This window comes from Pagrus major, chromosome 11, assembly GCF_040436345.1.
Source record: "Pagrus major chromosome 11, Pma_NU_1.0".
NCBI lineage: Eukaryota > Metazoa > Chordata > Actinopteri > Spariformes > Sparidae > Pagrus > Pagrus major.
The window spans coordinates 31,161,264-31,186,560 of record NC_133225.1 but is presented as its reverse complement, the minus strand read 5'-3'; the positions used below and the strand labels follow the sequence as shown (position 1 = coordinate 31,186,560).

The 25,297-nt window shown below is 43.1% G+C and overlaps 1 protein-coding gene across 1 annotated transcript; it reads left to right on the top strand.

Moving 5' to 3' along the window:
- Positions 1–424: 424 nt before the first annotated feature.
- On the top strand, positions 425–24,819 carry LOC141005282 (solute carrier family 22 member 23). Its single transcript, XM_073477090.1, has 10 exons — positions 425–853; positions 3,471–3,574; positions 5,479–5,633; positions 19,190–19,376; positions 19,632–19,759; positions 20,600–20,702; positions 20,926–21,152; positions 22,975–23,007; positions 23,224–23,347; positions 24,399–24,819. The coding sequence occupies exons 1-10, from the start codon at positions 425–427 to the stop codon at positions 24,817–24,819; spliced, it is 1,911 nt and encodes a 636-aa protein (XP_073333191.1).
- The last annotated feature ends 478 nt before the right edge of the window (positions 24,820–25,297 follow it).

The following is a 25,297-nucleotide window of genomic DNA, read 5'->3' as shown; positions in this document are numbered from 1 at the left end:
ATTTCACTTGTACACTACCAGCAGGCCTGGCCCACTTGAGCTCCACATGGATGGATCCCGCTACCGGAGCTGTACTCATGGAATACAAAGCCCATGCTGGTGAGCATGCCTGCCTGTCCGACCCCTCTCCTCTCCGGGAGCCTCTCCTCCTGACACAGCCTCTCTACTCGGACACCCCCTGGTCACTTCCAGTCCCCTCGCCATGAGGACGAGCGCTCGGTGATTCGGTGCCTCTGCACGCCTGCACGGAGCGCAGACCCTCATTTTTTGGATCGTGCTTTTGTTGGCTACACACAGGATTTATCTGCGCTCTGGGCTTTCTTTGTGTCAGAGAGCTTAACGCAGAGTGCGCGGACGGCAACAGAGCGGGGGCTTTGCTTCACCCGCTGTTGCGCCCAGCTGCTCTCTTTGTGGCCGGGCCGTGATGGCAGCCGGCCGGCCGGAGGCGCAGGACCACCCGCCAGAGAACGGCTTCACCCCGCTGGAGCACCCGGTGCCCCGACTGCTGCCGCACATCGACGGCTCGGTTCTGCCGTCTCTGGGGGGCTTTGGGAAACATCAGAAGCAGCTCGTGGTCCTGACCTGGATACCGGCATTGTTCATCGGCTTTAGCCAGTTTTCGGATTATTTCCTTCTGGCGCAGCCCAATGGCACGTGCGTGCAACCCCTCGGAAACCACAGTAACTGGACCGCGGCGTCCCCGCCGGTCACAGTCACAAGCGGCGCGCCCGCGCTGCTGCTCAATGGCAACGGCACCGGGGAGGGATACGGCGACGGCATCGGTCTGCTGTGCGCCTGCAAGGAGTGGAGGCTGGAGCTGCAGACGGGACTTAGTCAGAATGTTGTTACCAAGGTAACGAGTGAGCGCCAGATAGACCCACAGTGTTATCCCTATGTTCATCATCATCATCATCATCCTCACCACCCTGTGTCTTCATCATCGCTGCCAGGCTCAGTTTGGAGCAGAGCAGAGCCCCATACACAAGACAAACACAGCTGATTGACAAGTTACCCACTGACCTCAAAATGAGAGGACGTGCGTGCGTGTGTGTCAGCCAATGAGTAGAGCTATGCTGCAGGATGCAGCGTGCATGCATTTTTATCTTTACATGGACGATCTTTTGCATTTAACCTGCGTTGTGAGGACATTCCTGCGTTGTGGGGACATTCTGGTCGGTCCTCACAACTTCAAAGGGCTGTTTGAAGATTAAGACTTAGTTTTAAAGTTAAGATGAGGATTAGGTTTGGTTAGGGTTAGAGTAAGGGAAAGGATTTCAGTTATGATGGTCAAGGTTAGGTAAGGAGTTAGGGTCCTCACAAGCAATGCTAGACAAACGTGTGCGTATGTGTGTCTGAGTTGGGCTGTACCGATGGACAATTTGTCTCCATTAAGACATCAAAATATGGCAAATTAATACCAAATCTATGATGTTCCATTCAGTGAAATGTGCTCCACTAATATTCATGACTTAACACAAAAAACTCATGCAAGGTTGGCATACCACCTGAACAAAGTGGGCAGCTGTCCCAGAGCTGGACGGATGCACCAGCTTAACTTTCCCTCCTGATACTGATTTCAATATATCACCTTGATGTATCTACAGATACTGATCCGGAGTGGCTCATGGTTTCTACACTGTGTCTCCTGCTGTGTCTTAGTAAATGTAACTAATAGAGAAAATACTGACATTTTTAATGTGGAATGTGCAGTATGGCCGATATCCTGATCTGCTTAATGAGGGTCGGTGCATCCTTGCCCAGAACTCTAAGGGCTGTGAAAGCTCCAGATTTGCTTTGTGTTAACCCATTTGTGCTAATTTAACTCTGGGAATATCTCACATTAAAGGAAGAGTTCACCCAAATATGAAAATTTAGTCATTCTGTACTCAACTTCATGATGAAGGAAAGTCAGATGAAGTTTTGTAGTCCACAAAATATTTCTGGAGCTTCACAGTAAAACAGGGTTGCAGCATTCTCCTAAATAAGTGAAGTAGCTGGAGACTTGTTTTAAAACGTAAAAAAAAGGGAAGCAAAAATAAACATAAAATGGCTCCATACAGCTCGTCCGGCATAATCCAAGTCTCTAAATGCCCCGAGATCCCAAATTGATCTGAAAAGACGTTGTTTACACATTTTTTAAGCCAAAGTCTTCACTGTAGCTGCTAAGCCAAAAGTGTTAGTGTGCATGTCGGTGTGCAAACTTAACTGCACGTCAAGGGTGTGAATGAAGTGTTTTCAATTCTGGACTCACAGCAGACGATCTTAACACAGCCATTTTATGTTTTTGATTGTTTTTTCCCAGCTACTTCAGTTGTTCAGGGGAAACACCTGACTTTCCATCAGCAATGCGATTTCATTTTCATTTTTGGTTGAACTGTTCCTTTAAAGCACTGACATTATAAAGACATTCATGTGCATTATAACCTCACCTTGCACCATGTTGTGTACAGGGTCATTGTGTCAAAATCCAGTTTTAAGACCTTCATGATTTCAGTTTTAAAGTAATCCTGAGCCTAGCAAAGAAAAACTGTACATAATGTACAGACAGTGGAAGGAACAGGCCCCTGAGACCCCTAGAAGGTTAATCCTGCCATGTACTTGTGTAAAATATGAAACTTTAATAACTGAATTTGCTTAGAATTTAATTTAGACAACAGAGTTAGTAAAATATTAAAATTGTGTCGACATATCATCATTATCCATCGCCCAGCTCAGGCATGTGTGCATGAATGATATCTATTTTCTCAGATAACTTTGCTGCTAATAGTCTGTACATAATGAACCCACACTGACTGAGTTCTCCACATCACCGCCGGCCATTTCACTACCAAAACCATAAGTCATAACCAATAATCACCTCCTTCTATCCTCTCCTCTGCACAGTCGGAGGCACAGCGGGGAGCTCTGTAAATCATGTTTTAACACCAACACTACTTTCACACACAGCTGAATCGCTCTGCCGGGCCCTCGGAGATACTTTCAGGGTCGTGCACAAACACAGAGTACACATCGTGCTTCCACATGTGTCCTTGGCTGAGTTTCAGATGCTGAGAGCTGCAGCAGCGGTGTGTGCACTGACCCATGGGCTTAGAGGAAAGAGTGGAAAGCTATCGATTTCTGTTATTATAGACACGCGCCCACATTCACACACACACGCTGCTCTCTCTCTCTCTCTCTCTCTCTCTCTCTCACACACACACACACACTTGTGTTTTCTCTTTTTTCCCTCAAGATGCACATTTGAATATTTCAATAGCGCTTGTAGCATGTTTGCACACTCATCAACCTTCATGAATTATCGAAACAGTGAGTCAGAGTTTGACAGAATTGTGATGGGAGAAGCCCACATTTCTTGTTGTTTCTTTGCAGCTCTCATATTATATCTGCTCAGCTGCTGATGTTTAATTCCCTTTCATCTTGTTGTGGGTGGTTTTCTCTGAAAAGTTGACTGGTGTTCCTCTCTGTTTCAGTGGAACCTGGTGTGTGACTCAGCCTGGAAAGTGCACATTGCCAAGTTCTCTTTGCTGGTGGGCTCCATATTTGGCTACCTAGTGATGGGTGTCATGGCTGACTGGTAAGCTGCCACTTTCATGTCTGTTTTGTGCCTCTACACAGCTTGTCTGTTAACCCTATATGATCCGTTCATCTAAATTACAAAAAAAATATTTTCTCACTTCTACCATGCAGATGGTTTTGGTTTTATTTTGAGGTATTTGTCACAAAGACTTCTGTTGATGGTAAAAGGAGTTTTGTTTATGTACTTAAAACCTCTAAAATTATAGTTAAACAAACTAACAAACTAACTAACTTACAACCATGCTAGTGAGGACTTGTACTTTAGATATGCAATGATTAGTCCATTTATTGATGAAAGAAAAAGAGTTGCCAACTGTGGATATAGATGTGGATACATTTATCTGTACAAAGTCTTTGGGAGTTTTCCTCTAGGGACCATGAAGATCCACACCAAATCTCACAGTGATCCACCAGAGCTGAAAGTCTAATATCAACTTTGAAATTTACATGAACGAGCAATTCCCGAAGGAGACGCCAAACGTAGCTGCAAACACTGGCTGATGTAATTGTGGCTCGCTAGCAAATGTCAGCGAACTGCTATCTTACACAAAGAGCACCCTTTAATTCAGTGCAGAGAAAAATGAAGACTGGTGACGATTATGAAAGTGCTCTTATTGTATTCAGTGGGAGAATTTAAGAAGTGTCTGACATATCCTCTGTTTGAACTTATTACTGGAGGTCAGCCACAACGACAACAACAGATTGTCAAACACATACTGAATCTGAATCATGTGCCACTGCAGAGGGCTGTAGGGCACAAGTGCTTTAATTGAGTGTTATTAATACTATTGAAATTAAGTAGTTGTGATTAATTATAATGATATATTGGGAGGGAACAATCATATATTTCCAAGGATGGGGGGTTTGTGTCCCCCATGTCCTCCCTTTGATTTGCGCCTTTGCAATCCACCTGATATTTGTTGACAAATTTCAATTTCTATCTGCACCGACAAACCGCTTGGTCGACAAACACTGCCATCCGGAGAGCCACGCAACTAGTAAAGTGTCTTCCCAGAAACAATGGGCTTCATGCAAGAAAACTTTCATTCTTCTCTTAAATCTCTCTTACTTTCTTTGTGAGGCTTTTTCATACAAGTGCTTCAAGTTCATCAAACTCTCCTAACAGGACAAAGCTGTAGTAAATCGTTTATTTCAGCCTGATGAATTCCATCTGTTCAAGTATATGTGCCCGTTCCTTAGATATGCTGATTAGCATCATCAATGCCCCAAAGTTGAAATGTAAAGCCGCCTCTTGCCTTCGGTGTGTAGGCAAGTACCTAAGTATGAGAAAATCGGGGTAATCAAGATATCACACCTACATGCCTCTCAAGAACAAATCTTTTGCTATGGTTCTTTCTTGCATCAGGCCCAATGTCCTGATTAAGATGGCTTATCCACAGACTTTATTGCCAATTGGGGCAATTTCTTCAGTAGAAGATGGTTACAATAAATTCAGACCAGGAAATTTGCTTTCAGACAGAAATCTTGCTATTAAATGATCGCAAAACTTGAACATTAGAAACCAAATCTTCCTGCATGGCTAAGTGTTATTTGTAATTGTGTGGACTGACCCTTTAAGGCTGTTAAATTCATTGAGGTCACATCTGCAGCCTGTGAGCCACCTGAGCTGCTTCGTGGGAAAAAAAGTCCCAGCATTGTGTTTGGGATCAGTATCTATGGAAACAATGTAAAGAAATGTGCAGGCCGGCGAGGCCTCAGCTCTGACCTGACCCAATGACCTACTGACCCCCCTGAAACCAGGAAGTCCAGAGAGTCTGACGGGAACAATGACGGGAACGGTCTCTTTCAGCCGACTGCACATCAAAAGCTTCATTTCTCAGTTTGTGACAGTTTCTAAACACTTTGCTCTGTCTTTTTCCTCTGCTCCTCTCTGTCTCTAAGGTTTGGTCGACACCCAGTGTTGATCCTCTCGGTGCTTTTCATGCTGGTGTTCGGTCTGAGTGTTGCCTTCTCTGTAAACGTCACCATGTTCAGCACCTTGCGCTTCTTTGAGGGTTTCTGCTTGGCGGGCCTCGCTCTCTCCCTCTACGTGCTCAGTAAGTACCTGCTTCCACTTCCTCGTCCCTGTCTGCTTTTTTATGGTGCTTTCCAGCTCCTGTATGTCCTCAGTCATCATCTTTCCTTTATTGTGTTTATTTGATTATTAATTCTTGACTAGTTTTGATCCCTGGAAGGAACATTCTTTGAAGGAAACAAAAAATTGTGTTCTCTTGCAAAACTTTTGACAAACATTTTTGCTTGTCTCCAACATTTATCCCTGCAAACTGACCAGAAATCTAAAGGACCTAAACCCGAGCCTCACATTTGGATATTTTGACTTTGAATATTTTCATTTTACTGTCTTTAATGAGATGATACATTTTGGGTGAGGGGGTACTCTCTATCATCTTCTGCTTCTTAAAAAGTTTTTATGTTTATTTTATACAATTTATTGTTCCAGATAGGGCTGGGCCATATAGTCTTACAATAAAATAGTGATGTTTTTAGGCTATGTATATCTCTATATTTTGAAATCTCCGCAAACACACTTCATAAATGCGAGTGGTAGGCGAGAAAATCACGCCATCATGCCCAAAAAAGTTCTCTAGCTTCAGGGTTTACTTCCTGGTTGTGCAGCTCACTGGATTTTCTCCCTCCAAAACTCATAATAGAGTCACAATTGACCCTGTTTGCAGTTCCAGCTGTCCTGTCCACAGTTTTACAGACATCTGTTAGATAACGGTGCTCTATGAGGCCTACACTGTGAGTGGCCACTGGGCAAAATTGGAAGCTTGGCTGAGCGGCACCGTTGTCTCCAGGTCTAAATAATACATTCATGGTGTTGATGGATATTATGAATAAGGGAGAACCCAACAGTTAAATTATGTATTGCACGCGCTGACATACAGGTAAAACTTCTCAGGAGCTGCAGCTTTTTTGTTAGCCAACAAACAAAATTGTTGTTAAAGTATGGGTTTCACCACTGATAGGAAATTCTATTATAGATGCCCATTTATTCTTATATGAAATATCGACAATAAACCCCAGAAACATGTGTAATGGATTCAGAGACTAATGGAGGATACTCAATGTGAGATTGCAGAGAGGACTGTATTTTTAATTAGTGGGTATGTTGATTACATTTCAAATTACAGTCGTTCAGGCTAATTTAAGAATTTAACATTTTCTGGTTTAATTCTTACTGTTTGTGGTGCTGACACTGAGCAGTTGTGTTTGTTAGAGAACACAACAGAAGCTCTGTTTTTCCTCCTCCCCATCTAAAATGTATTCCTTCATGCCCCCTCTGCAGCCTTGCAGAACAGCCCGTGGCCAAGGTGTTCTTAATGACACCAAACTGTCTGACAGCACTTTCATATCTCCCGATAATGCCCTCACCCCACACTGCATTCCCCACTGTCCCCTCTCCCTGCTGCCGTCTCCCTCTTTCCCTCCCGCTGCAGGCCTCCTCTCTCTCCTTCAGTAGCAGTAGCAGATTAGTCATACATTATGCGTGAGACAAGGGCAGACTTTAAGCTCGGGCGCTGGGGTGGGTTTTGTCCCTCTCAGCAGGAGTTCCTGATAAATCTTGGCTGAACCGCTTCTAAAAACAAACAAACAAAATGGATGCCTCTGAGCCGTCTGGCCAGAGACTCTGTAGAGTTGAGTTTAATCTGTGATGTATACAAACCAACATAAATAAGGTTTTCATCTGTGGATTTTTAAGTCCAAGTCACAGGATTTGGACATTGATTTTATATGATGGTATAAGATGAAGACAACACTGTCACAGAAGTGTGGTTGGTCATGAATGGTTCTTGTGATTAATGTTATTGATTACATTTCTATTGGGTCATTACAAAGAAAATGTATGATAAAAAATGCCACAGCCAGGGCCTGGCATAAATGTATGTAGGATGCTGAATCCGTAATGTATTTCTTTATTCGTTGGGCTAAAAGTAGTGAAGTTTGAACACATTTAGTCTCATAAAAGTACAAGTACCTTTTATGAGAGGTGTGTGTTGGTTGTGTGGGTTGTGTGTTGGTGGTGTGAGGTGTGTGTTGGTGTGAGGTGTGTGTTGGTGGTGTGAGGTGTGTGTTGGTGTGAGGTGTGTGTTGGTGGTGTGAGGTGTGTGTTGGTGGTGTGATGTGTGTGTTGGTGGTGTGATGTGTGTGTTAGTTGTGTGATGGTGTGATGTGTGTGTTGGTTGTGTGATGGTGTGATGTGTGTGTTGTTTGTGTGATGGTGTGATGTGTGTGTTGGTGGTGTGATGTGTGTGTTAGTTGTGTGATGGTGTGATGTGTGTGTTGGTGGTGTGATGTGTGTGTTGGTGGTGTGATGTGTGTGTTGGTGGTGTGAGGTGTGTGTTGGTGGTGTGATGTGTGTGTTGGTGGTGTGATGTGTGTGTGATGGTGTGAGGTGTGTGTTGGTGGTGTGAGGTGTGTGTTAGTGTGAGGTGTGTATTGGTTGTGTGTTGTGTGTGTTGACTGTGTGAGAGGTGTGTTGGTTGTGTGGGTTGTGTGTTGGTGGTGTGAGGTGTGTGTTGGTGTGAGGTGTGTGTTGGTGGTGTGATGTGTGTGTTGGTGCTGTGATGTGTGTGTTGGTGGTGTGGTGTGTGTGTTGGTGCTGTGATGTGTGTGTTGGTGGTGTGATATGTGTGTTGGTGGTGTGATGTGTGTTGGTGGTGTGATGTGTGTGTTGGTGGTGTGATGTGTGTGTTGGTGGTGTGATGTGTGTTGGTGGTGTGAGGTGTGTTGGTGCTGTGATGTGTGTGTTGGTGGTGTGATGTGTGTTGGTGGTGTGAGGTGTGTGTTGGTGGTGTGAGGTGTGTGTTAGTGGTGTGATGTGTGTGTTGGTGGTGTGATGTGTGTGTTGGTGGTGTGATGTGTGTGTTGGTGGTGTGATGTGTGTGTGATGGTGTGATGTGTGTGTTGGTGCTGTGATGTGTGTGTTGGTAGTGTGATGTGTGTGTTGGTGCTGTGATGTGTGTGTTGGTGCTGTGATGTGTGTGTTGGTGGTGTGATGTGTGTGTTGGTGCTGTGATGTGTGTGTTGGTGCTGTGATGTGTGTGTTGGTGGTGTGATGTGTGTGTTGGTGCTGTGATGTGTGTGTTGGTGGTGTGATGTGTGTGTTGGTGCTGTGATGTGTGTGTTGGTGCTGTGATGTGTGTGTTGGTGGTGTGATGTGTGTGTTGGTGCTGTGATGTGTGTGTTGGTGCTGTGATGTGTGTGTTGGTGGTGTGATGTGTGTGTTGGTGCTGTGATGTGTGTGATGGTGTGATGTGTGTGTTGGTGGTGTGATGTGTGTGTTGGTGCTGTGATGTGTGTGATGGTGTGATGTGTGTGTTGGTGGTGTGATGTGTGTGTTGGTGCTGTGATGTGTGTGTTGGTGGTGTGAGGTGTGTGTTGGTGCTGTGATGTGTGTGTTGGTAAGTGAGGTGTGTGTTGGTGCTGTGATGTGTAGATGAATACAGCAGGGTTAGGCCCGGTCGGCTTGCTGCCACAGAACGACTCTCTTTGAAGTAAACTCACACTATGACAGCAGATAATGGACGCTGCTGTCCCATTAACAGTAACAACATGTAGAATAGCAGCACACAACGTATGGTGGAGATGCTTGAAGCTTCCGATGAACACCTCCTCAAAGGCTGAATACAAACTGGACTAACACATGAGCTGTGGGGGAATATAACCCAGTTTTAACAGATGCAGATTGGACTCTGAATATGAAATTTCTCATCACTGTACCTTGTTTCTGCTTTTACTGTTTGCCAGTGGAGGTACATCAGTCAGCATGCAGGACAGAAACAGGCAGTTGATTGGGTTTTTGGCAGTGACACTTTGTCTCGTTGTGTTGGCTCTGTAGTGCTGTTAAGGACTGAAATAAAAAAAATGAGGCTGCAGTTCTGACCTCCAGCTTTAATCAAAAGGTATTCACATTCATACTGACTGAACACTGGACTCGTAGCTCCTTTTTAACACAGTGTCGCTGGACAATGAACACTGTATCTCTTTTTAATCACTGGGACTGTTCAGACCTGGTAATCTGTCTCAAGTGAGACAAACTGACATCATTAAGACAGAACAAAAGAAAGTCATGTAGAACATTTGCAGAATTTACAAGAAACGCTTAATAATTAAGAGTTTGTCAGAGACAGCATTTCACAAGGTTTTTGAATTTCTCTTGAGTCATCAACTCACATAATTGAGCAATTTTTAAAGGGAGTCTGGGGACTTTCTGCACAGACAATACAGTAAAGTAGCCTATATAGATTACTGTGTACTGTATTTGTGAACTTTGACACATTGACAATTTTCTTTCATAAATGTTGTGTAAATGGTGAAATCAGTTGAAACAGTGTATTCAAACATCTGTTAAGGGGCAAAAGGAAATTGGACAAGTTGAATAAACTTGTATTAGACAAAAAACATTTTGGTTTATTACAACAAGGGCTAATCTTAGTCTAACTATTGTTCCTATTGGTAATAATAAGATTGTACTCACTCAATGTAGAGCACCTGGTATTCCCAGCCAGGGTCCACCCTTCTTAGCTTGTGAGATCCGATGAGATTGGGCACATTAAGGATTGTGTGGCAACATCGCTTAAAAGAAATCCTGCAGGGCAAGAAACATGAGCGGTCAGACGGCTGTGAACAAGCCAGCAATTTAGTTTCTATTTGTAAAATACATTTCTATAATAAATCAACCAATGTCACTTTGACCCACTGTACTGTGTACACACCGGAGCTGTTTTTTCTTGTGCAATGAGGAGATTTTTCAGGTCTGTACTTGAGTCAGCTTCACACCTTGCTTGTTTCTGGGTTTTTGCCTTCTATCTGGACTTCAGCAGGTGAAACACATGATTGAACTGAGGTCATGTGACGGCCTTGGCATGTTAGTGTTTGGCCTTAAAAAATCCTTGGCTGCTTTGTTTGTATGTTAAGTATCATTATCCTGCTGCACTGCGCTAAAATGAGGGAATTTGTGTAAACAGGGCCAGATGTTTACACCCATTATGAATGTAAACAGCCTCAAATTAAGGCTGTAAGCCAGCGCATTAACACCAGAGTAATTGTTTCATTTCAAATCCAACATGCAGAAAGACGGAGCCAACACTACCAAAACACATCAGTGTCCTGCAACTGTTCTGTGATGCAAAGTAAACAGACGTATTGTTGTAGAGAAGCAAATCACATAACCTGAAAAATATGCATGTAGCACTCATATTTTGTACTACTGATGTAACGCATGTGTAAATGCTGTGGCTGCACTGTTCCATCTGTGTTATCGTGCTCATCTCCCCACAGAAAGGCTCTTTCTGCCTGCCTCCTTCACCCTGTAAAAGCAGTGCTGAATTTCTATTTCTGAATCCAGCAGCTCTCTTGGCCTTTCCATTTTCACTCCATGCATCCCTCGACTCTCCTCTGCCCCATTCATCCCATCCCATCCTCCTCCTCCTCCTCCCTCTCTCTACCATTTTATTACTACCAGCACGCTCAGCCTTACTTTCTCATTTTCTCGAGGCTCATTTGAAATCTCTCATCGTTCGGTTATCTCTCTGCGGCACGCAGCGCATAATAAACTCCACTGGAGCTGCCAGTAGAGGCTTTAGTTTGCTCTGCTAATGTAAGTGTGTTGATGAGTGTGTGTTTTGTGTATATTTGGTTGTTGCACCAGTCCTGCGCAGGGTTTATTAGTTTGTAATTTAACAGCTACCTCAGGGCCGTCCTCTGGGAGCTGTAAGCAAAGAGCTGCTGTCTCCTCATTTCTTTTACTCATTTTTTTCCCCACATTTGCGAACAATGTACTGTATGTAATTCCATCTGGTTATCGTGGCTGTCCATTGTCCAAACTCATCTGAAAAATATGTTTATACAAGTGTTGTTTGGGTGAGAAAGTATTTAAAGACAAATCTTTAAGGAATACTTCACTGAAAATCTGTCTTTTAAGTATTAAATGCTCACCCGCTGTTGGTTTAAAGGCTGCTCCTTCACAGCAGACAGCAGATGCAGTCAGCTTTATAGCAGTTACAAAGGCAACTCAAAGTCATTGCAAAAACTACCTCAAACATCCATGGAAACTTTCCAAACTACTGCTGCATGAGAGTCAAGAATGTGTCTGAATCATATGCCTTGGAGTTGATCAGTTCCTTTATTGACAGCATGTTTTTCTGACAGCTGCACATTGCAAACAATGATGTCTACACTGTTGGAAACTAGCAACAAGAATCAAATAAACAATGGGTTTGATATTAATACAATCTTATGAGTTCCCATTCCTACTGCTGCAACATCACCCTCTCCTCTGCCACTGATCTGTAAGCTAAATATGTTCCTAACAATCATGGCTTCACCAAAAAATGATGCTACTTCATGTGGAGCTTTAGAACTCTGAGAAAGTGATATAGTGTGACAAACTGTGAGTGTTTAGAACAGAGCTATAGACTTGAGACTTGGGTAAAATCCCCAAACACCCCCGCCCCTACCACATAGCCTTACACCTTCATTTTGCATCCACATCTGGGGGTAGGGTTTCCCGATTCTTGATGGGATGGAGGGAAAGAGAGAAGTGTTAGGGTTTCATGGCTCTCCACCAAACAGAGCTTGTACAGCAGCTGATTGAATTGATTTTATGAAAGTGAAAATTACAACTAGAAAGTTGTATTTACTGCACTTTTCACAAACAGACACTATATAAAGTAAAAAATGATGAAGAGTTAAAAAAGTCAATGTTCACTTGGTGCACCGCTGTACTGCTGTGATGTCATCTGTGTTTATGTCGGCGAACTCGGGCTGCGAGAGTTTCCGCCTTCGAACTCCGACTTGGGTGACCATTCCATTGCACTTTTCCGAGTTCTGCGTGCAGTGGACCACAACATGAGAGCTCTCTGTTGTTTCAATATATTTGGTCCTCTTCTTTATAATAAGCATCAAACGATCGCTGCTAGTTTGCTGATGTCTTGGTTGCTAACTAGCTAGCTAACGTTTCATTGTTCCTGCTGATTTGCACATGACAGTCTCACATTTTGAAGCGTTTCAATATTGCATTTGCCTCCTTTGATGGCATGTGACAGCCAAAATGTAACTGAAGTCCAGTTGCTGAAGTTGCTGTACTTGGTATCATTCTTCTAATATCAGTGCAGAAGGCAGGGTAGGAACACGGGTAGCTAGTGTTAGTCTAAGTACCACTAGTGGCCAGGGTCTTGAAGTGTTGTCCTATTTCCATTGTAACTCTGTTCTGAGGGACTTTACCTGAGACTTGACTGCCAATTAAAATGTGTGAGTCTCGAGTTTTGACTTGGTAGAATCCAGAAAGATAAAAGATAAGCTGTCACAATCGTCACCACTCAAAGACTGAAAAGACTTGCAATTTACTTGGAATTTTCTCATAAGACTGTTGACTTAAGACAGCTCAGTTGACTTGGAATTCCCCTCAAGGACTTGAGAGTCTTTCAGACACATGGACCTGAACGTGCTGCCAAAGAGAGACTTGAGAACAGCTCTGGGTTGGAACAAACAACATTAGAGGAGTTATACTGCAGGAGTTATTTTAAAAGTTTCTATAGATGTTTTGGTGAGTTTTTCCCACAAAACTGTGTCAACATTTGAACATTCTATGTACATGCTGTGAATCCCAGCTGACTGGAGCTGCTGCAGCAAGCTACAAAAAATTCAGAGCCACTTTTCAAGGCCTGCAGGGAGTCAGCATTCAGTCCTCAAAGATTTTCAGCGAATCAGGTTTATGTGGACCCGAAGGAATTAGACTGCAGCTCCTTTTACAAGGTTAATGTCTTTGCCTCCTCCTCTCTGTCACTGCTCCTGAGAGACGTGTAGGTAATGACAAAGACAAATAGTATACTGTGTATAAATGTGTGTGTGTGTGTGTGTGTGTGTGTGTGTTCATGAGCTGGGGGGATGATTGCTGCTGACTCAGCTGAGTAGACGGACTGTCCTGTCATGCTGTGCCCTTGTCAAACCTTCAGTTTCCCATCTCTGCATTTCTATAAAGTCATTCAGCTAAAGCAGCAACAGAATACTATTTTCATTATTGATTCATTTTGTTTAGTCTATAAAATGCCAGAAAATAGACAAATATGCTCATTACAAGTTTCTGGACCCTAAGGTGGCATCTTTAAATGGCTCGTTTTGTCTGACGATCTGTCCTGTTCTCAGCGGTATTCAGTTTACAGTTGATATAAAACAAAAAAAAAAGAAAAACAGCATATCCTCGCATCTGTCGACCTCTTTGGTCAAGACACGATATCTCAACAACTTTAACAACAACTATAATGAATTGCCTTTGAATTAAGTACAGACAGTTGAGTCCCCATCAGGATGAACTGTAATCATTTTGCCGATCCTCTTACTTCTCTGTTGCCACCAGCAGATCAAAAGTATTTCACAATTTTTTGTCTAAAGCCCCATGTGACATCTTCAAACTCCTTGTTTTGTTTCACAAACTGTCAGAAATCTCAATAGCCAGTTTACTATTTCATAAGGTCAAATCTCAACATTTACTACATGGATTTTATCCCCTGTAGTGAATCATAGGGGATGCCTCATCTTGTCAAAAAGAGCAGAGTGTCACCCATGTGTTTCCAACGATGACCAATAGGAGCACAGAGAATTTTTCAACCGTAAATGTGGTGAAGCAAAGAGGAATGATGTTGTTGGTATTGCAAGGATAAACTGTGAAAATGAAGAGAGGTCTTGCTTGTTTTTTTAGGCTTCTCCAAACTCGAGACAGTCAGTATTTGTTCACACTCTTGTTCCTAGAGGTTGATCCTTGACATCACGCAGATTGTGAAACAGCATGTCATGATTTTTCGGGGACTGTCGAGTAGTCTGTGGTTTATCTGATATCGCTGTGTTGGTGTTGTTCCTGGAACATCATAATTCATGTTGCTCCAAGACCAATCTTTGTAATTATGAAAAAGCAACAACGTCTACACTTGAACAAGCTGTTGTGGCTTCATAGTTGAGAATAGGACTCTCGCCCAGGAGACCAGCGTTTGTGTCTCCATTGGAACATATTGTTCTACTGGTCGGTTCTTTGTACACTAAGTTTTTCTTTCCTAATGTTTAACACGTCTTATAAAGGATAACTTCTCCCATGGTCTTTTCGCCTGACTCACAAAGCTGTGACAGTACAAAAGCATGATTGGTAAGTTGCAGTTATGGTCCCGGAGCAACATTATTCACGATGTTTCAGGAGCAACACCAACACAGTGATATCGGATTGTGTCTAGTTAGTAATGTCTCTCGGCCAAGTCACAGCAAGAAGTTATGACTCGATAATCGCCTAATCTTACACAGTGACCATCTTTACAGCCATGTGGTCTGAGTCCAGCATTAAAAACTTCTGATTTCTGGTGTGTCAGAAGGCACATCATAAGAACTAGTTCTGATACAGTATAACCTGGCCCTCAGTCTTGAGTTACTGCTTGGAGCAGCCTCACAGCTCATGTGAGCGGAGTGTTATTTAGTCATTTTTAAGCTCACCTAGTTTTTCTCCGTCACTCGCTTGGTTCTCTGCAAAAATAGACAGTGAAAATGATCTGTTGATAGGCACTGACATCATGCTGGTGTTTCATGTTGTATGCCACGGACAAAAATGTGTACATCAGGTGAGGAGCATTTATTTTCCAGTGCGCTCTCGCTCTCTCTGAAGGGATTGATGATCATTGATGATCACCATTTTCAAAGACAAACTGTGTGTGTGTGTGTAGGAGACAGGGCTGACAGTAGCAGCACAGCAGCAGCACTGCCATCTGTATGAATACACACACGCAAACACTATAAATAACTTAAACAATTATTGATTATTAAAAAGGTTGGCGATGGGTCGATACATTGACTCATCTCTTCAGCACTACATCCCTCCCTCTCCCTCAAATCTCTACACCCTCTCTATACATCCACATCACACACTCTCTCTCTCACACACACATGCAGTCTGTGGTCCTCACTCTGAACTCATGCTGTTAGCAAGCCAATTGTCTCTCTGCTCTGTTCTCCTGCCCCAGGCAAGGTTAGCATGGGAGCAGCAGGCAACAGAAAGTGTGTGTGGTGGTGCTGTCAGCCATTGTCATCACAGATTACTTAGGACATTAGATCAGCTGCTTTTTGTTGCCCTCTCTTTGTTTTAAGCCTTCCTTTCTTCCATTATAGTTTTTGTTTTCCACACCATCTGCAACTGTTCACTTTCAGATGTAAAGACAGTGGAGAAGCTGGCTGGTGAAAAGAGGAGGAGGGAGAGGAAGGGGGTGAGGAGGGAGGGTAGAGGTGGGGGATGGTGGCTTTACAAAGGGTGAGAGAGCCACTTGAGCCCTGATGAGCAAGAGGGAAGAGTGGGCAGGAGGGGGGTGAGGGAGGATCAGCCCACAGGGGGGGCAGTGAGATAATCAGCACAAGGAGAACTCTCCTCCAGCTGGAACAAAAGGTCCCTGCCAGTGTCTGTGTGTGTGTCTGTGTGTGTGTGTGTGTGTGTGTGTGCGTGTGTTGACATCCCAGCAGAGTCGACGGGATCATAAACCTCCCCAGAGAGTTGAGGAGTGTTTTTTTGTTTTGCGTGGTAGGTTTAGGGATGCATTATCTTTGCCAAGGTACAGATGATTTCTCTAGTCTGTGTGCGTGTGTGTGTGTGTGTGCGCACGTGCGTGTGAGCGTGTGTGTGCGCATGTGAGATCCATGCCGGTTGGCTGCAGTGTACCACAGAGACACAGTGCTGTGTTTGTCAGAACAGACAGACGGGGAGCCAGCAGTGGTGCAAAGTAACTAAATACAGTTCTCGTAAACAAACACTGAACTTAAACAAGAGTCCTGCTTTTATTTATCATTATCAAGTAAATGTTGATTGCAGAATGTAATGGACAGAATAAACACCTATGACGTTAAGATTAGTTCCCTTAAACCTCGCGTTCAGTATGCGGTTTTATCTGCCACCGGGGAAGAAATCTCCCAGGAAAAAGAAGCCTGACTGGTGATCCAGGCTGGCTGGCAGCACTGGCACCATTTCTATCTGCTCTCAGGTCTCATTAGAGACTAAATGAATGACTAAACTCACATTCTGTCCTGTGTTGTTGGTAGCTGCCACTCTGACGACTGAAACGATCCAGTTCTCTTTGCGACGGTGGTGCCAACAGTAACCCCACGCTGAGAAGAGAAAGATTTTCACTGACAAACTAAATAATCAAACTCTCTTTGTTTTCATGACTGAATAAACTGAATAAACAAACTGACCTTAAAGGACAACACAATTTATACTGTTTCACTTTGTTTATATGTGGCGGACCCTGCCACCTTTCTAGCTTCAAACAGTATTTTGGGACCTTATTTTCCTCTGAGAACGGCTTGTTTATTCACTCAGGGAAAAATACATATTTCTGAGTTTGTAGTATCACCTCATTAATGTTGTAAATATTAAATATATGTATGGGACATTTTACTGCCCTACAGCAATCTTACAGCTTTACAGTTACTATGCAGATAAAGGTTTCACATGCAAAACATAAATCATGATCACATAATATATGAAGAATTTTTTAACTACATACTTATTCGTATTATTATTATTATAGGTAATGCTACTATGTGTAGTAACTCTGGCCACTTGGGGGCAGTGGAACAAGTTGAAAACACTGACACATTAATATGTTAGCTTACAGTTGCAACATTATCATCCTATTGGACTCTTGTTTGATGTAGTGTTGTCGTGATACTGGAATTATTAACTACGACAACCATGTTTGATACTGCGGGGCATAAAATTGTATATTTTGATTAAAAGATAAATATAACAAGGCTTGTGTACTGTGCGTTAAGCACAACAGCATCTGGGCATCAGGAGCTGGGATGTGTGAGCACTGCAGCTGTACATGTGTCAACTCACTGTTGAGAGGAGAGCCAAAGAACGCGGCTAGTATCGAGTTACTACCGCTACTGCGAAAAATTATTGTCAAAACTGTTTCAAGATTCAGATTCAATGTTTTGAAGTTTGATGATGATTAAAGTCAAATATCCACTCTCCTCCTTTTAGCTGTTTTTCCACTGAAATATCTGAGTCTTAACTGCTGAATGCTCAACAGTTTTCATGCGCTGGCTGCCTGGTTTCTGTCTGTTGGTGAGAGCCGAGTTAGAGTTGGGAACCAAAACAATGAGCTCTGTAGAGGGGAACTGCAGAGTCAGACCCTAATTATTTGGGGGTTTGTTACTAAGAGTTCCCCCTTTCTTTTTATTGTTTATACAATAATAATGATTACTGAAGCTTTAAATGATCATTTTGATTCATTCAAATTGGGAATTTCAAGGGAAAGCAAAGATAAAGTGTGACATTATAACTCAAACATCCATCACAGTCAACAAACCCAGTTCCTTGGTCGATTACGACCTCCCATATTTTGTGCTACACACAGATTTTATGTGCGATGAGGGATCAGATTTATCCCAAACAAAATGGTTTGTGACCACCCATGTTTGTAATTGTAACAAACCAGAATTGTTCTTAAATTAAACATTTCAGCGTGAGACTTTTTTAGATGGTTGGATTCATACTTTCACCCGAGCAAAAAGTCTAAATACTTTTTACACGAATAGCTGACAGACGGACAGAATCTGTCTCTCTGCCCTTGATGCTCAAAGACAGGCTGAAGACAGAGAAGCAGACAGGCAGGTTAAGGATTACAGGTCACTGTAATTTCCTTCATCTGTTTTGGTTTCTGCAGGGAGGGCTTTTGGAGACATTAGCTCTAAAACTGTCCGTCTGGGGCTGCAGAGAACAGAGATGAAGGGATTTACAGTAATACCTTTATTTTCTCTTTCTCAGCCCTCCTGCATAGTGCTCTAACTTCATCATTTTCCTCTCTTTCTCTTATCTTAATATCTTTCTCATCTTTCTTTGTTTTTCTTTCCTTCCCTCCACCTTTCTTCATGTGTCTCTGTGCCTCCCTCTTTATTACCATTCCTCTGGTGATTCCACTGGTGAATAAAGAAAGGGACTTTTCCGTGTCCTTTGGGGGGAAAGTAATTTGTATTCTGGCCCTCTCTTCCTACTTTCTCCTCTCCCTCTTGTTCCCTTTCCTCCCCCCTTTTCACTTCTTCTCCATAATAAGAAGTGACGCTACATGAGGCCAGGTTAGTGAGTCCCCCCCCTCCTCCCTCCTCACCCACTCACAATGGTCACCTTCAAAAAGACCTTGCCATATGGCCCAGGCCATCTGGACTGTACCATGTTACAGGCAGGATGGGAGGGGATGGGAGCCCAGTCGGAGGGAAATTAAGGGACGGTTACAGCTGAACCCTTTTAAAAGCTTTGACGTGCAGTCCATTCTAAGTTCATAAAGAGGTCTGGTGTTAACTAGTGTGTTCTCAGGGGGAGGATCAGTAAGAAGAGTCCTTAATAATTCAGAGATGAAATTCAACGCTGGCCTCGCCATTAAACAAACACACATCAAACTCTTCAAGGCCATTACGCTGAGTTTAAGATAGTAATCACATCACAAAGACACATCCACACACATACAGCCTATAAATAATTTACATGTCTCCACTGGAGCACCAACAATGCAAGAATATGTGAAACTAAATCGCCCTCCTTCTCTCCGTCTCTTTATTTTAGGGATCGAGCTTTGTTTGCCAGGTTGGCGCTTCTCCATGACCATGGTGGCCAGTTTTCTGACGGTGGGCGGGCAGCTACTGATGCCAGGGGTGGCCGCTCTGTGCCGCAATTGGCCGGACCGCGATGACTGGCAGGTCCTGCAGATCGTCATAATCAGCCCTTTCGTTCTGATGCTGCCCTACGTCTGGTGAGTCCCACCCTCTGAGGAATTCCACAGCAGGGGGGGCAGATTCTTCCCGTGCTGAGCCAGGCGATGGCTTGTACAGTACACACTGCACTACACAGTACTGAGCACACTATGCTTCTACCAACAAACAATACTCTCTTTCTCTTTGCGTTCGTCTTCTTTCCCCTTGTGTTTCTTCTTCTTGCTTTCATAACATATTCTGTTCTCATCCTTCTTTGTCCGCTGCCTCCATATCCTCTTTCTGCCTCTCTGCAGGATTTTTCCCGAGTCGCTGCGCTGGTTGCTGGCCACCCAGCACTACAGGCGGTCCAAAGCCATGATGCTGCGCATCGCCAAGAAGAACCAGGTTGACATGACAACCGAGCCGAGCGGAGTTCTCGCAGGTGATGACATTCAACAAGATGAATATGATCTGAAATCCATCTCTCCTTCTTTTGCTTTACTCATTTCATTATGCAAATTATTTTAATTCATCTCTTTATGTTATGTTGCAGCTGCTTCTTGGTGTGTGATGAAATGAACATGCAACGAACACAAAGACACTCACTCACATACAAAGACTCCTTTTCATGAAGCAAACATGTTGAAGTAGCAGCATTCCCCAACTCTTTATGATGAAACGCACTTGCAATCAGACGAACACATACATACTCCTTCAGATCTTCTCAATGTAAGATCAATGAAATCCCTAACTATTACTTACACTTGAGGTAAATCTGTCAGTTGCTGATGTGATTTATCATTTTATTATAAAATGGCGGAAAGTGGTGAAAAATGCCCCATGTCACGTCTTCAGACTGATTGATTTTATATCAACAGAGCAAAACCCCAAAATATTACGTTTACAATAAAACTAGCCAGAGTAAATTATCACAAAATAAAATGTAATTAACTTTTAGTGATTAATAACTGATCAAAAAGTTGATAACTGACTGTCTTGCAGCCTTAGAGTGACATGATAGTGATTTCCTTCACTCACATCGCTCGTCTCCCTGCCACCAACACCTCTTCCTCCCCTGCCTTGGTGACTGATTCATTGTTTCTGCCTTTCCCAGTGGCCAAGCTGACAGATAGATGATAAGAGTGGGCAAAGGGATGTGCTATATCTATCACAAGTCCCCACAGCACATAGCTTGTCTGCGCTAAAGGTCCCTTAGTGGCTGGTCTCTCATTACCTTCTGAAAGGAAAGGTCTCAAGGTGTGCGTTTCATGTTTCCTACCAGAACTGGAGCAGGAGCTGCACAAGAAACCCCAGAGGACCTGCATTGTCAAGATGATGAGCACCAGGAACCTGTGGAAAAACATTGTGGTGCTGTGTGTCAACTCGTAAGTGTGTCGTGTTTGTGGCCGGGCTTGCACAGTTCCTTTTCTAATCAAAGCCAACATCCGTTGTGTTGAGAGAGCATGAATTACACATGAGCGCGTCCCCCAGGGAGAAATGAAGACATGTATGTGAGTGTAACGCTCACTCGCCCCGTGGCAGACGCATGTCTCAGGTGCCACCTCGCTGTCCGCTTTCTTATTGTCTCTTTGTGTGTTGTTTGTGCAGGCTGACAGGTTATGGGATCCACCACTGCTTCGCTCGCAGTATGATGGACCCAGAGGCTCAGCCCACTGCTTTGTGCCATGCGGATTATTACACTATGGCTGGCATCGCCGTCGCAACCTGCCTGGCGCTTTGCCCCGCGGTGGGGTTGATGGGTCGGCGTGGAGGGCTGCTCACCTTCATGATCATAACGGCGCTGGCATCGCTACTACAGCTGGGCTTACTCAACTGTGAGTAACACAAACTTTATGTAATTTAGAAATATTGGGTCTTTGATTTCAGACAAGTGCTGCTCTCATTTTAAGCTGTTGATCATTGATTTAACACCGGAAAGGACTGAACGGCATAGACATAATGCTATTTATTTTTTAATAATATTTGCCCGGGGCAAGTTAATTGTAATGTTAAATGCAGTTTTTTTCTGGTGCTGATTATAGAAGTAGCTAAGGACTGAGCCTTCTCATCTTCCTCCTCCCCTCTCTTGAGAGTTGCACATGTGCTGTACCGAGAGAGCGCTCTCAAAAACATGGCGGCAGGTGAAGAGGTGTATGAGCTGAAATACAAGCGGAAATTTCAATTTTGAACATTATTCACATTTTCGATATGCATGAATCTCTGTTGCTTTGCATCTATGACACACTGTCCTTGTTCTAGTTAATTTACTTAAAGATTAAACATGACAATTAACTGTGGTGGTTTATTTTTTGAAAACAATTTGTATAGGTGCAAGTAAAAATTGACTTTTTTCACTTGCCCACTGGGGGACGGGGTCAGAGATCTACTTGCCCAACTGGGCCAATGAAAAAAGTGAATGTTGAGCCCTTGTTATTGATCATATCATGCTAATTTAGCACCCTAATAATGCTAAATATTTCTTGTTAAAATGTCAGCATTTTCATCATTAATCCATGTTAAAGACTTAAAAATAAAGAACCAGCATTGTTGTTTTTCATACGGTTAAGCTAGTTTAGCCTTAGCTTTGTTCTGTGGTATTACAGGGAAACGTGTGCAAGATCAGATTGTCATTTCTTGCTAACGTAACGTGAATACCATAGAAAAAACACACTTGGGTAAGATACAAATATGAGATTTAGGCTGCGTTCATAAATCCAATCTGAATCGCTACATTAAAATGAAAGTTGGGCTGTAGTGTGTCCTCTTTCGCTTATAATAATTTGTTGTATTTCAAACAGTATTTCTTTTACAAGAGAAATATTTCAAGCACGAGGAGAAACCAGTGAGTTTACAATATATCTGAAGCCTCTTGCAGGACAGAGCTGCTGAAGTTAGCCTATATGCTAACATAACATTAGCATCATCCAGGACTGTCTTTCAGTGGGTTGTCTGTCCTGAACTTGGCTTTTTTTAATAAAACCTGTTACACCACCAAATAATTCACTTACCACATGTCATGCTATCTGTTGGCCTTGGAAGCAATGTGAGGTAACAAGCTTTATGAAAACACAAACACTTTATTGAGAACACTGTAGTCCATCCATCCATTACACTTTTGCTTGAGTATTTTTGTTTTGAGAAGGCAATAAAAAACAACCTCCAGACTGTTTACATGATGAATTTTAATTATCTTTCTTACTGGTGCCATGTGCACTTCATTTATTTGGCGTGTTGAGAATACTTCAAAGCTTTGACAGACCTGCTGTGCATAGTTACGGTTGCTAAGCTATTATTGCACAACTGCTGTCTCGGGAGAGGTTTATCCAGAGTTCAAGTCAGAAAAATCAGTTCTGAAAGTTATGAAAAACTGAAGGTTGAAATTCAACAGTAGATGAAGTCACGCTCACATTTTGCATCCCGTCCCTGCGGCATTAAAACTATGCAGACTGCCGTCTAATAGCAGCTCTCGCTCGTTCTCCCTTTTTTTGACCTACATATGCAGAACAGAAGTCATTATTTCAGACTGTTCAGAGTTCTCCTGAAGGCTTTTCTTATTCAGCTTGTTTTGAGTCAGCACTGTGCTGCTGCTGCTGCCCTTTGTGCTTACTAATGGCATGTTCTCTTTTCTACTCTCCAATGCTCGCTAATGGGATCCAGTGATTGGGAAGTACAGCCTTCGCCATGATACAGGTACAGCAACAGTTTGGTGATTTGAAATATATAGTGATTTGTTAAAATAGCTGGACTTTGGCATTTATATTCTGTATTGTATTCTAATTTTAAGGTCCCTGTGCCATATAAGCACTCTAATGTATACCCCCCATTTTAATGTTGAATTAGCTGTTGTCAGTATTTCATGTTTGGTGTTTCTGGTTGACTTATATTTTCTTGTCCTCCTCTGCGTAGTGCTGCGGGACTCTCTGAACAGGAAATTCTCAGTGGCGTTCTCCATCATCGGCATGTTCTCCTCTCACGCAGTCAGCATACTCAGCATATTTTTTTGTGCTGAAATCACTCCGACTGTCATCAGGTGAGCCTGGATGGTCATAAACACATAATGAAACATCTCTTCAGCCTTTTCATTACACCCATAAAGCTGAGGAAGCACAATCGGTGTCCTTCAGGCTTTGTCCTAAATCACTATGGAAATGAAAAATTTGCACACCACAGTGAGCTACAAGGTCACAACGGAACAAAAAATGTGATGAATATTTATTACAAAAGGAATAGTGAGTGAGTGAGTGACTGAGTGACTGAGTGAGTTCAGACATAGGCCTACTCTGTGTCCCAATATCGTACTACATTATAAGTATTAATTTTAAGTAGGTTTAAGCATTTGTTTTGTTGAACTTACAGACGTGTAGAGTTTCCATTGTAGTCAGAAAAAAAATGTGCATGAGGAGTCATTTTTATTTACCCTAAAAGCAACATTATGGAGAACTGGCATTTTGTGTGATTTGGCGCCCCCCACAGTTTCTGAGTGCAACGCCATTTTTCAAAACTACAAATCCCAGGTCTGTAACAATTTGTCAGACGTAATGTAGGTTATAACATTACGCCTGTAGGTGCTAACTACAAACAAACTCATTATGTCATCACAATGTTATGTGTTATGTGTCATCACAATGTTACGTGTTAAAAACTTGTATGTTGAAGTAAACATGTATGTAATGTTGTGATGCCACCCTCTCACTGAAGTTACATAATGCAGAAGCAAGTGACAGTGACACCATTCACCATATTACAAGACAATGTACCATCAACATGATTTTGAAACTAATATTTTTAGGTAAAAAAGTAACATAATGTAGCTTTAAATAGCCAACATCCTAAAGAATTCCACACTGTGAAGGATAACAGACTTCAGTAGGGGAACATCAGCAGATACCCTGAGTTGAGGCACTGGAATTCTTAGTGGGAGAAACAAGTTGAATAGGTGTATCCCCCCAAAAAAGGAATTAAGACTTTGGAACTAATTTTTCTGTCCCTTTGTTAGGTTTAATTTACATGTCGACACACAATAAAGTCATGACAGATTACCTTGGTGATTGATCTCCTTCACTTCCTCTCCGTCTGTGCAGGGGTGGAGGGCTGGGCCTGGTCCTGGCTAGCGCCGGTTTCGGCATGCTCACCGCACCTATCATGGAGCTCCACAACCAGAAGGGCTACTTCCTGCATCACGTGATCTTCGCCTGCTGCACCTTGTTGTGCATCATCTGCCTGCTGCTGCTGCCGGAGCCGCGGGGCCAGCCCCTGCCGGAGAGCCTGGCTGACGGAGAGACCTTCACCCGTCAGACCCTGCTCCATCCGGGAGAGCAACACCTCCTTCTCGCCAAGGCTGACGGGGACTACTCCCGCGTCCACGACACGCCGTTACACCTCTCAGCCACTGGGGGCGCGACAGTGGCAGTAGCGACCGCTCTGGCAGCGGTACCGGCTTCATACGCCCTGGCGACTGGTGGGGAGGTGATTGGAAATCGTGCCATAGCCAATGGAGTGTGAGCATCATAGCAACAGCCTGCTACTGTGCTATTAATTGCTCTAGCATTAACCTGACTGAATGGTTGTTGAACTTGTGAAAAACACTTTTTAAGGGATAAAAGAATCGTTCGGATGAACCAGATGAACTCTTGTAATGGCGAGATTTGAGATGGTGACGATAGTTAATTTGTGTAGTTTGTAGTGACTATGATTCATTCAGGAGTTGCCAAAAAATATTGTACTGGACTAAGTTTACCTGAAGTCAGTGTGTGTTAAATAATATGAAAGTTTTCAGTGGTGTTGGTGATTTTCTTGCCCTGCCATCCGCTCAGTGGAGAACGATTTACAGGTAGAAGAAGCGGACACGGGCAAGTGAAGAGACAAAGTAGAGCAGACTAGCTTTCAATAATGTGTGCTCTGTGAGTTTTCTGTTTGTAGCTTTGACTTGTTGAGAGAGGATTTCACTGCATCTTATAATTCTTTATAAGTTATTTTGCAC